We start from the raw sequence: 12,956 nt of genomic DNA, 5'->3' as shown, positions 1-12,956 counted from the left end.
CTGTTCACAAATGATTATTTGGATTAATATTTTGTCTACTCAGCGGTAAGCTCTTTGACAAACACTAGCTCCAGTTTGAGTTGTTATTTCTATCTTATATTAGTTTTGGGGAAAATGTGCATATTTTCAGGTTGTTAGGTTCATTAAATCAGGCTCAGGAAAGTGCTTTTTTTGACTCACCATCTTGACTCGCCCCCTAGTGCTCAAGTATCGGAAGGGTGATGAAGATAGCCTCATGGAGAAAATTTCCAAGCTGAACATCCACTCCATTATCAAGAAATCCAACCGAGTCAGCAGTCACCTGAAGCACCTCACTGGCTTTGCTCCCCAGGTGAGATCCCTGCCCCTGAAGGCACAGTGCATCTGACAGCTTTTCAGGGCTCCATGGGGCAGCCTGCCTGCTGTCAATGGGTACAGTTCCCTTCTTGCTCCCTCCTCTGGTTTTGTAGCCAGTGGAAGCAGGGCCCCTGCAGCTACTGATGAAGTGAATCCAATCCCTCAACCCTCCATTTGTTCCTTAGTGAGTCACTTACAATATACACAAAGGCAAATTAGAAGGCCAGATAAGCTGGCATATAATAATTATTGTGGTTTTTAAAGACTCTAAGGAACCTGTAATCTCTCTGGGGAGGCAAATCTAAAATTGTAGACATATTAAGCTACAAAGGATTTAAGAGATCACTTAGTTGGATACCCTATGCTACCAATAAGGACACAAAAGGTAGGAGATTGCATGACTTGAAATGCAGTTTAGCAACAGTGCAGAGAGCAGATCTGAAGTCTCTAATCTTCATTCTATTATATCAAATATTCAGGATGACAATTAGAAGAAAGTACAAGCCAGAAAATATTCAGTTGCTAAGTTTTACACTTATCCCCCAATGTCAGTAATACTTTGAAAAACGAAAATGTCAACAAGTGAGCTTCTTCTTGGCCCAAAAGTTCATCTGAGCTTTAATGGGAGTGGGCCAGGTTTGACCTAGGGAGAGGACAGGGCCTACCAGGCAGGGAGAGCCCCTCAAGAAAAGGCCTTGGGTCAGCAGGTGTGGCAGGGCCAGGGGATGGTGAAGAGGGGAGGCTAGAGATAGGAGGGCCCATGTGTATTTTAGAGGTCTTTCAAGCCACACAGAGGTGTTTAAATTCAGTTTAGTATGATTCAGGAGAACACTAAAGTCTTAATATTTAAATGAAAGATGTTCCTAAGAAAGACAATTTTGACAGTAAGATAGACTGAGAGAAGGTCCCAATTTCCTAACAGCACTTGTTTATTTTGAACAGATAAAAGATGAAGTATTTGAAGAAACAGAAAAGAATTTCCGAATGCAAGAAAGATTGATTAAATCTTTTATTCGAGACCTCTCTCTCTACCTCCAGCATATCCGGGTAAGTATCAGCATCACTCTAGTTAGAAATTCTGTCTACTTTCTTGTTCATGGATCATATTGTTCAATGAAAGTTAAGAAATCTAGACTCACCATTTTGACATGATGTGCTTTTTTTTTTTAGTTGTTGATAGCACCATGTATGAATAAATAAAAAATCTAAGAATTGAATCTAGTGCCTCACACTTGCCAGGCAAGTGTGCTACCGATGAGCCCCAGCCCCAAGATGTGCTTTTCATTGGAATGCCTGTAGGTTATTTAAAAATAATCCAATGTTTACAAGATCAGCACTGTTGCATTAATTTTGTTTACTATTATTGGTACATCATAATTATAAAATAGTAGGATTTTTTACAATATACTCATATGTGCACGTAACATTTGGTCAGTTTTATTGCCTGGTACCTCCCCTTTACCTCTTTTCCCTCCCCACTCATCCCCATCCTTTTTTGGTGAAAATTCCCCTTTACCCCTTTTTTACTCTCTAGCTTCCACTTATGAGAGAAAACATAATTTATGACTTCCTGAGTATGGCTTATTTTACTTAACATCGTGTTCTTTAGTTCCATCCATTTTCCTGTAGATGACATGATTTCATTTTTTATGGCTGTATAAAAATGCATTGGATATATATACCAAATTTTCTTTATCCATCCGTATGTTGATGGGCATCTAGGCTGGATCCATAACTCAGCTTTTGTGGATTGTGTTGCTATAAAACATGGCTTCTTAAATTGGTGTCATGTAGAAAGGCCTTTCCTATCCCAAGATCAAAAAATATCTCCTGTGTTTTTATTGTGCCATTATTTTAAGTTTAAATCATTGATCTAGCTGGAATTTATTTTAGTTACAAGGTCTGATGTGGGCATCCAACATTGTTTTCCAGATCTTTCATTTTTTATTGAGTGTGCCCACTGATCTGAAATAACTCCCTTTAGGTTTAAAAAAAAATGTAATTAGATCTAAACTAAGGCTTATAAAACTTTCCAGGACACATTAGCTTAAAGTGAAATTTGACAAGAACAATATTAGGGCAGCTACCAAGTATGTTCCCTTGCCTTACAGATTCTTCGGTTATTGCCTAATTTTGATGAGTCTATAGCAAATGCAAGCCTGAACCCCCAACTTAGAAGGCATTTTCATAGTAATGGATGATAATATTTTGAGATAGAATATGTATAACATTGGTAGCCATTCAGTGGACAGCACAATTTGGTTTTGACCACAATGGCAGAAATTGAAGAGAGAACATGTAAAACAATTTTGTCACTTACATAAAATGAAAAGTCTTGCCAAATAATAAAATTAGGTAGATTAGCTGATAGAGCGCCTGGAAGAACTAAAATTCACTGACCATATAATTTGGTATCTATATTGGCATATGGCCTGATATTTGGGGACTTTATAATACTTTTCTAAAAGAAAAAAGGACATCATGTTTTACATTAGTTCTGAATTGAAGATGAATTAGGAGGATTCCCCCAGCAAAGTACTGGATTTATTTATGTGTATAGATATAGGACAAAAAGACAAAAGATCTAAAAAATATTATAACATATCAAACCAATGTATGAGTAATTGATAGGCTTTGATACCGATCAGTTTACTTTGTTTATCCCTGAAATACCCTCATGGAGTTGTTAGTACTTTTAGATTTTGAGTTAATTTAATAGGCATCCCTAAACATAATAAAGAAGGCAAAGCCAGGTATGGGAATGATGACCCATGCTTGTAATCTGAGGCTGAGTCAGGAGGATCTCAAGTTTAAAGCTAGCCTCAGCAATTTAGTGAGGCCCTATCTCAAAATAAAAGAGGGCTAGGGAGGTGGCTTAGTGGTTAAGCAGCCCTGTATTCAATCCCCAGTACCAAAAAATAAAAAATAAAAATTCAGAATGCTGGGCTGGGGATGTGGCTCAAGTGGTAGCGCGCTTGCCTGGCATGCGTGCAGCCCGGGTTCGATCCTCAGCACCACATACAAAGATGTTGTGTCCACCGAAAACTAAAAAATAAATATTAAAATTCTCTTAAAAAAAAAATTCAGAATGCAAAGCCCAACATTGTGCCAGGCAGTCAAAGAAAACCAGCACTGGACTCAAACTGTCTTGACCAAGTGGGAAGGGAGATGGAGACAATTAGCAAGCATTCATATTTTTTTACAGTGACAGGAAGAAGCAGAGTGAAAATCATCAGGGGAGTTGAAGTCAGAGTAGGGGAAGCAGGACAGAGGGGAGGGGAGGTCCGGGCAGTCATTCCTGAGAAGGTGAAGCGGGAGCCAGGACTCCAGGAGGGGAGGTGATTGATCATCAATTCTGCAGGAATCATCTTGGTTCTAATTTTTATTTATTTTTTTGGTGAATTAAGAAAGCCTGTCATTTAGAGGGCACAAAAAAATGTTAGGCTCTTTAAACCTCGCCAGTTTTTCTGTAACCAGAAGTCTTAGCTTCTTTGTGTGCCCCATAAATGTTTATGAAATTATGCTCGTTTCAAAGTTGAAATAGTATACTAGTGAAGAGAGTTTGCATGATGGAACCCTTTGTTTCAGACTTCTATACAGGATGAGTGATGAAGGCTAGAAAATTCTGTGTATTCTTACTCATATCTCTTAACTGGCTCCAGGAATCAGCTTGTGTGAAAGTGGTGGCTGCCGTGAGCATGTGGGACCTGTGCATGGAGAGGGGACACCGCGACCTGGAGCAGTTTGAGAAGGTGCATCGCTACATCAGTGACCAGCTCTTTACGAATTTTGTAAGTGGCTATATTCAGCCTATTTCTTGTAGCTGGGTCATCTCAAATGTCAGCTCATGCAACAGTTAATTCTGCCCAGCAGTTATGTTCATATTAACTTTATATTCAGAATATGACCGAGTTTGGGGGACAGGTAGGGCCTGTGTGTATTCAATGGATTTTTTTTTGTGATCAAGTTAGTTTCAGAGGGCAAACTAGGAAAGGAAAATTAGGAAATTTAATCTGGCATTACTGGTAATTCTGATTAAAAGATAATTATTTCTAAATATTCCTTTCAAGTTAAAATGTTAACAAGTAGATCTTTATAAAGTATAAGCCATTTTCTGAAGAAAGGCCAAATTGCTTGGGAACTTCTAAAAAGATGTATATGGGATTAATTGCACATCACAGGTACCAAAAAAAAAAAAAAGAATTGGGTGGGGGCTGGAGTTGTGGCTCAGTGATGGAGTACTTGCCTGCAATGTGAGAGACCCTGGGTTTGATCCTCAGCACCATGTAAAAATAAAGAAATAAAATAGAATAAAAGATCCATTGACAACTAAAAAAAAGAATTGGGTGGGGCGAGTTTCTTGGAGTTCTCTGCATAGTTGAAGGAAAACAGGGAGGCACACTTGGGAAATTCACAGGCGTTCTAACAGTAAATTACTTTTAATGAGATGCTACTAAGTACCTTTTTATGTTTTTTATCTGTTTAATACCCTACCCTCAATGTTTGTCCTTCTAAAAAGAAAAGAAAAATCATTTGAAAAGAAAAAAACAGATATTACCAAGTAGTTATGTGAAAATTACTCTGCCCCCCCCCAAAAAAAAATCAAGCTGTATGAACAACACATAACAAATGTTACCCGGTAGACTATCAGGTCTCATTTAAAAAAAAAAAAAAATTAAGTTGTAGAGAACACAGTACCTTCATTTTATGTGTTTATGCAGTTCTGAGGATCAAACCCAGTCTCTCACATGTGCTAGGGAGATGCTCTACCACTGAGCCACATCCCCAGCCTATCACATCTCGTTTCTAATGCAAAAATATCCACGTGCAGTTTAGCATGCATCAACTGAGGAGCTAAAGTGGGATTAGCATCCTTTGCAAAAATGCCTTGATGTTTGAGAATTGTTGGTGATGTGTATGCTGAGATTTTATGGAATCTGTTAGTGGGGCCCAGCTGCAGGTCTGCATGGGGTCAGCTTGTGTCCACTGTGGACAAAGCAGCTGGTACAGGCACGACAATGTCAGCCTCACAGGTGTTTTGGAGACTCTGAAAGAAAGGGTTCTGAACAATGTGCCTTTCTTGTCCCTACAGAAGGAGAGGACAGAGCGGCTTGTCATCTCTCCCTTGAATCAGTTACTGAGCATGTTTACAGGGCCCCACAAGTTGGTACAGAAGCGCTTTGACAAGCTTCTGGACTTCTACAACTGCACAGAACGGGCAGAGAAGTTAAAGGACAAGAAGACCCTGGAGGAGCTCCAGTCTGCCCGGAACAACTACGAGGCCCTGAATGCACAGCTGCTGGACGAGCTGCCCAAGTTCCAGCAGTATGCCCAGGGCCTCTTCACCAACTGCATCCACGGCTACGCCGAAGCCCACTGCGACTTTGTGCAGCAGGCGCTGGAACAGTTGCAGCCGCTCCTTTCAGTGAGTCCCTTACCCTCTGTGGGAAAGCCATCTCTGAAGTTCTGGGGCTTTTCTGAGAGCGCACAGTGGGGTTTTTCAAAAGGTTATCCAAACTAGTGGGATTCAGTGTGACATTCAGTCCAGCCCTTCAGAAATTCTTGATCTCTTAATGGTGCCCTGAATGAAACCTGGGGCTTTTAAAACTTTCTCCACCTTGAGCAATCCCTGGAAGTGCTGCCACCCAGGTGGTGATGCAGAACACCTCCTCTCTTATGTTGTCTGCGGTTGGTAACTCACACCGGCAAACTGCAGTAGAACTCCAGCTTCCGGTTGGTTCTAAAGAGGCTCTGTTGATCCCAGGGATCTTTCATCCCTATTCTCTCATTTCCTGTCTCATCTCTTTCCATTGACTCCAGTTACTCAAAGTTGCCGGCAGAGAGGGGAACCTGATTGCCATCTTCCATGAGGAGCACAGCAGGGTTATGCAGCAACTCCAGGTCTTCACCTTCTTCCCAGAGTCTCTCCCAGTTACCAAAAAGCCTTTTGAGAGGAAAACAACAGACCGCCAGTCAGCTCGAAAGCCCCTCCTGGGCCTGGTGAGTATGGACTGAGAGGTAGCACAGCCTTGGGGTTAAGAGTATGAACTCCAAATGGGCATAGTGGCAAACCCCTGCTATTCCAGCTACTCAGGAGGCCAAGGCAGAAGGATCACAAGTTCAAGGCCAGCTTGGGCAACTTAGTGAGACTCTGTCTCAAAATAACAATTTTTAAAAGGTTGGGGTAGCTCAGCAGTAGAGAGCTTGTCTAGCATGTGTGAGGCCCTGTATTCAATTCCTGGGATGGGGTGGGGAGAATGGAGTGTGAACTCCAGAGCTGGACCATCTGGGTTCATCAGGATGGATGCTTACTCACTGTCCTTGAGCGTGTTGCTTCTGTTCTAGGCCTTAGTTCCTCATCTCTAGACATTAATGATGACTGTACCTACATCATAGGGTTCTCACATGTTAAAATGAGTTAATATATGGAAAGCACTTAGAAAATGTCTGGCATTGCCGAATGAGGTGGTACACACCTGTAATCCCAGTGGCTTGGGAGGCTGAGGCAGGAGGATTATGAGTTCAAAGCCAGCTTCAGCAATTTAGCAAGGCTAAGCAACTCAGGGAGGCCCTGTCTCTAAATATAAAAATGTACTGGGAATGTGGCTTAATGGGTTCAATCCCCAGTACCAAAAAAGAAAAGAAAATCCCTGACATATAATAAGTTTTATGCAAGTATCATATCATCCTCCTCCTCAGTGTTGGTGGACGTGGCTGTGTCTCTATAGGTGATCAGTTTATATTGGGCATCTGTCACTGGCTCATGCCTTCATTTACTTTTCCTGAGCATCAGCACTGTGCCTCCTGGTACCTGATAATAGCCATCTGTAGTTTCCTCACACCTGATATGAATGTCAAGCTTGGCTCTTAGTGAAATAATACATTGATTGAAGGGTATATTCTGCTAGGCCTGCCAATTTTTGGTCGTGAGTTAGAAAGGTATTTTGGCCAGTTAATCATCAACTGCTTTTATAACTCAGTTCTTCCATATTTTAAACATTAGGGTAAGGAACAACAGATTATATGGGCTCATAATCTAAAAATATGCTGCTATGCCTTTGCTAATGATATTTTTGCTCTTTATTTTTTTTTAAAGAGAGAGTGAGAGAGGAGAGAGAGAGAGAGAGAGAATTTTTAATATTTATTTTTCAGTTCTCGGCGGACACAACATCTTTGTTTGTATGTGGTGCTGAGGATCGAACCCGGGCCGCACGCATGCCAGGCGAGCGCGCTACCGCTTGAGCCACATCCCCAGCCCCTATTTTTGCTCTTTATAATCCCATAGATTTTTAGATTACCTTAAAAGGGAGAACCAAATTTATTATTACCTTTAGTTTTTCTTTTTATGACTGTTACTTGTTTTTATAGATGGTAAAGTCAAGATAGAGAAACTCAATTATTTAGATGCATCTAGCAAATTATAAGACAACCCAGTGATATTACTTAGGCATTTTGATTTTTTCTTAACTACAAAGGTACCAAAGCATTATGAAGAGGCCATGAGATTTGCCTAGTTACACGGGCTTACTCAGTTATGAAAGCATCTGATGGGGTGGTGAGCGGTTGATGGTTAGTGCCTCCCTTCTCAGACTCTGCAAGATGAAATTAAATATGGCTGCTAGGGTAATGGCCAGGCAGGGCTTCTTGTTGATGTGTCTCTTCTATTGCCTTTCAGCCAAGTTATATGCTACAGTCAGAAGAACTCAAAGCCTCCCTGCTGGCAAGGTATCCCCCTGAGAAACTCTTTCAGGCAGAACGGAACTTCAATGCTGCTCAGGACTTGGATGTCTCACTTTTGGAAGGTGACCTGGTGGGTGTGATCAAAAAGAAAGACCCTATGGGCAGTCAGAACCGCTGGCTGATTGACAATGGAGGTAAGCATTTTGGATATCAGATGAAAGGAACTAAAGTAGGAAAACAACCCGAAAAGTCCTCTTCAGCTCTGGAGAATGTTCATGTCAGATCATTACCAAAACAAAACCAACCTGTTTTGGTTCTGTTTTGACAAATTCCAGAAGAGGTTCCGGGACTTATCTTGCAAGATCTTGCCATGCTTTATATGTTGTCCAGACAGTGGGGCTGCCTGATGGAGCTCCGTGGCAAGCCCCAGGATAAGCTGCCTTCTCCACTTTCTGTAAATTTGCCTTTGTGTGTGGATTGGAAACCTGTGAGTTTTGTTTACTTTTTAAATTTTCTCCCTATAAACAATTTTAACTATTTAGGGAATGACTTTTAAAACAACTCAAGGGGGGTTTTCAGAATTCAAATAAGATTACAAATAATAACATTAGTCTATCATCCTTTTTCCTTGATTCCAAAAATCCAAAAAGCTTTGAAAAATAGAAGTATTTTTAGTAACTTTTTGCCAAATTCTGAACAAAGCAATGTGCAACTAATTATAATCCTAGTTTAACATTGTTGCTGTGGAGAGTTTAAGCATTGTGTGCCCTCTCGGACAGGAGGACAGCCCCTTGTAAAAGTGAGCTTATGCTGTATGTGAGCTCTGTGTATTTGAACTCCCGTGAACACCTTTCTACTGAACAATGTTCACAGTATCCCAAATCATTTTTTTTTTTTTTTAATGGTATTGGGGATTGAACTCAGGGGTGCTCTCTACTATATTCCCATCCTCTTTTAGTTTTTTATTTTGAGGTAGTGTTTTGGTAAGTTGCTGAGGCTGGCTTCAAACTTGTAATGAGGTCTTGTATGAGGAGCTCCTCGACACAAGGATGGTCTTCAGATCCCTCTTTGCCACACGTAGTATTGTTGAACATACACTCTGCAGAGTCTTTTCCTTAGCCATGGTCTAGATGATCTACTAAATTCTTTGTATACCCAGTCTCAAACATGTAGTTTTATTTTTGGGTTTTTATGTTTGGTTTGGTTTTGTTTTGTGTGTGTGTGTGTTTGGTACAGGGGTTTAACCTAGGGGCACTTAACCACAGCCACATTCCCAGTCTTTTTTTTTTTTTATTTCTTTTATTTTATTGCTTAGGGCCTCACTAAGTTGCTAAGGCTGGTTTTGAACTCAGTCCTCCTGCTTCAGCCTCCCAAAAGCTGCTGGATTATAGGCATGTGCCACCAAGCCCAGCATTTTTTAATTACTAGCCTCTCCATTGTCCACAGGCCTCCTATTACTCCTGTTATAAGATTGTGACAAGAATGAATTGACAGGTAGCCATAGCTTTTCATTCTATCCATGTCCCTTGGATCCTAGGATTGAATATTCTGGTCTGTTTTGTCACTAGGCATCTTATTTTGTTGCCACCATCAACCTAGCTTTTAAACCAGTTTCTCACTGTTGGTCCCCTGCTTTTTGCCTCCCTCTGCTACATCTGTAGTCACCAAAGGCTTTGTGTACAGCTCCTTCTTGAGGCCGTATAATGCTCGACGCTCAGATGCCTCTGTGGGCAGCCACTCCTCCACTGAGTCAGAGCACAGTGGCTCCTCCCCCAGATTCCCACGACAGAACAGCAACAGCACCTTAACCTTCAACCCCAGCAGCATGGCCGTGTCCTTTACATCTGGGCCTTGCCCAAAGCAGCCTCAAGATGCATCTTTATTGAAGGAGTATGACCAAGGAATTCTCAGTGCATCCTTGAACCTGAGCAGTCCAGAGAGTGGCCTTTCCAGGTGCCCTTCAGATCCAGACCCCACCTGCCAGCCCAGGCCAGGGGACTCTGTCGATGCGGCCAGAGACATAAACCAACCTGCTGCTGCCCTGAGGAGCTGCTGCCGAAGCTCAAGGCATCCAGAGGTGGTTGGTTCCTCTGTACCAGGACGAAACGGGCAAGGTAGAGACCTTGTAAAAGGATTTACACGAGCAGCCCAGGCTCTGGAAGATAGAAATGAAGAGCCGGAGAGCAGTGAGGCAAAGGGCAACCAGGTAAGTGCCCCGGCTTACCCCAGTAGGAGTGGGCACAGGAGATGTGGAGGCAGAAGCCTGCCCAGACCTGGGGGTGATCTGAGAGCCCACAGATAGATCTTACCCAGCATGCAGGAACCTCCCCGCCTTACCACTGAGCACCTTCTGTGATAGCAAAAGGGGTCCAGAGAGCGCCTGAGAACTATCTCTGGGCAGTAAAAAGGTGTCCTGATGAAACCTTTTTTCACTCTTTTCAGTTCTAGCTCTTCCAGGTTACTAGTTGTTCTTATGTTGTATAAAGCTTGCTATTTAACCTAGTTTTGTTTTTTAGTTCAAAAAAAGTGTTTTATATGTAGAATTTAGAAATGAAATTCCAGCACTATTTGAGTTTCTTTTCCTGTTTTTGTAATGATCTGTCCCTATCTTGTGAATTTGAGTAGAGCCTTTATATCTTGTATTTTTTAAACGCACTTTGTTTTTGTTTTTGTTTTTAAGAAAAAAAAAAAAAGCTGTTTTCAGATTCACAACTGGGAGATCTCTGGTTAAGTTCTTTGGTTTTCTTTGAATCTGCCCTATTCACTATGGGATCCTCCAGCCATGTATAACTATCTAAACTTAAAAAATTAAGATTAAAAATTCAATTCTCCGTCTCACTGGCCACATTTAAGTGTTCAGTAGCCGAATGCAGCTACAGAAACACCCCTACCGCCCACCCCCAGCATGTTCCATGGACAGCAAAGCACGCTCCATTTCTAACTCACACTCTCTCCCCTCACAGGTCTATTTTGCTGTTTACACCTTCAAGGCACGAAACCCAAATGAGTTGAGTGTGTCAGCCAATCAGAGACTCAGAATCCTGGAGTTCAAAGATGTTACAGGCAATACAGAGTGGTGGTTAGCTGAAATTAACGGGAAGAAAGGCTATGTCCCATCCAACTATATCCGCAAAGCCGAGTACACCTGAGCCTGGTGTGCCTGCCGCTCAACCCTGCTGCCTTGGCTTTCAGTCTGCTGAAAGGTTCTGGTGGGCCGCAAAGAGGCACCTGCGCCCAAGACCCAGGCCCTGCCACATTGCTTAACCGTGTCATGGTAGGGCACAAGACAAGTCTTGTTCTCCTTGATTGGGTTGTAAACCTTGATGCTCACTAGAATTTCTAGAATTTGAAATGGACCCTGGGGCTTGCCAGTGATTCAGTGACCATGAGAAGAGAGGCAAGTGCAGGGGTCGGCCTTTGGAAGTGAGAAATTTCCGGTCAGAAGACCAGTGTTCTGTATATGCAGGAAGCTGTGCTGGCATCGGTTGTAACCTACTGAGTCTGGGGTGGCCCCGTGCTCCACGATCACCTGACCTGAAGCTGTGACTTGGATGAAGTAAAGCCAGGCTCGGGGAGCCCCTTTAGGTTGGGATTCTGCTGGTGGCAAGGAGCTTGTCAGGATTGCACAGAGCCTGGTGTTCAACGCTTCCGAGACACCTCCAGTGTCTAGCACACATTTTCTCTGTCTCTCTTCATACACAAATACCCCCAATTTACAAAGCCGCTAAAATACAGTGTTTTATTTCACTGTGTTCCGAAATTGGTTATACAAAACTCAACCGCTTTCTTCTACCAAGAAGTGTTTAAGGTCTTCATTTTCCTTTCATCTGAAAGTTCCTCCCTTGCTAGATGCATTTGTGTGTGCCGTCTCATGGCCACCTCTCCCTGTACTGAGTAACCGATAGAATTCTCTAGAATAACAGGGTCAGAGCTCCAGTCATCCATTAAAAGTATTGGTTCTATATTAATCTCAAACCAGTCAGGCCTGGTGGAAGATTAGGTGCCTTTTTCCTTCAAAGTACACTACCACCATTTGGTTATATCTGCAGATGCAGAAGACAGCCCATGGGACTTAGGAGTCAGGATACACGGTCCCAGAAGTAGCTCATCCTAGATTAGTTTCACCACTAACCTCCATGCTTCAGAGACAATATTGAAAGCCAAACAGATTCCAAAGTGCCTCTCAAGACCCCCCGCCCATCCAGTCACAGGAAGATTCTTGCTAATCCCTTACCCTAAGAATCTGTCCCTAAAAATCCTGTTTTAGCAGAGCTCCTGTACTTGAGATCTTCCCTAGATATGAAGCCTAGCTTGGAATTTGAAACTGAAATTTGTTTAAGGAATTAAAAACAGCCTCACAGCCACTACTCCTCCAACCCCACATTTGGCCTTAAAATCCTGGTGAATCAGGAGACCCCATGGACTCCTTGGCCACAGCATCTGCTGGTGTCGGGCAGTAATGCAAGGTCTCCTGTGAAAAGTGTTTATATTTGGAGATGTCTATATTTAAGTAGTTATTTTCTAAATAAAAGCTTTTCTAATGGCCATGAGTATGTTTTCTTGATTTCCTTCCATGTTTAAGCTGAACATTTTTCTCAAGTTTATCTGGTCAAATAGTTCAACAATTTCCGTTGCTGCAGGTGGTTCCCTAAAGCCATCCTTTACTGTCAGCGCTAGCAGGATAGGAAAGCTGAAATCTCCAGCTGAAATCCTAAGGGATGAAATGTTTCTAATATTTCAGGTTTGGGTATACTAGATACAACAGAGATTAACAAGGTCACACAGTAGCAGTTCAGGCAAGGTTGGGGGCAGAGGAGGAGGAGTGGTAGCAGAGAGATTGAGGACAGAAGAGTGACAAAGCAATTGCCTCATTTACTTTTCTTCCTTACAACTGGGAATTGAACCCAGGAGTCTTGTAAGCTATACAAGCACTCCACCAC

The 12,956-nt window shown here is 42.2% G+C and overlaps 1 protein-coding gene across 4 annotated transcripts in view; it reads left to right on the top strand.

Annotated features, from left to right (window-relative positions):
• Dnmbp (dynamin binding protein) overlaps positions 1-12,555 on the top strand; it is a 97,467-nt gene extending 84,912 nt beyond the window's left edge. For all 4 annotated transcript variants that reach the window (XM_026394900.2, XM_077798866.1, XM_026394901.2 and 1 more), the window contains 8 exons: positions 201-331; positions 1,279-1,383; positions 3,999-4,127; positions 5,429-5,761; positions 6,157-6,336; positions 8,012-8,210; positions 9,678-10,222; positions 10,980-12,555. In XM_026394900.2, the coding sequence (XP_026250685.2) occupies positions 201-331; positions 1,279-1,383; positions 3,999-4,127; positions 5,429-5,761; positions 6,157-6,336; positions 8,012-8,210; positions 9,678-10,222; positions 10,980-11,165 (1,808 nt within the window). In that variant the 3' untranslated portion in view covers positions 11,166-12,555. The remainder of the gene's footprint in view (positions 1-200; positions 332-1,278; positions 1,384-3,998; positions 4,128-5,428; positions 5,762-6,156; positions 6,337-8,011; positions 8,211-9,677; positions 10,223-10,979) is intronic.
• The last annotated feature ends 401 nt before the right edge of the window (positions 12,556-12,956 follow it).

The sequence above is a fragment of the Urocitellus parryii genome, chromosome 5, assembly GCF_045843805.1.
Source record: "Urocitellus parryii isolate mUroPar1 chromosome 5, mUroPar1.hap1, whole genome shotgun sequence".
NCBI classification, from domain to species: Eukaryota; Metazoa; Chordata; class Mammalia; order Rodentia; family Sciuridae; genus Urocitellus; species Urocitellus parryii.
Note: the sequence above shows the minus strand (reverse complement) of the source record. Positions and strands in the feature narration are given on the sequence as shown.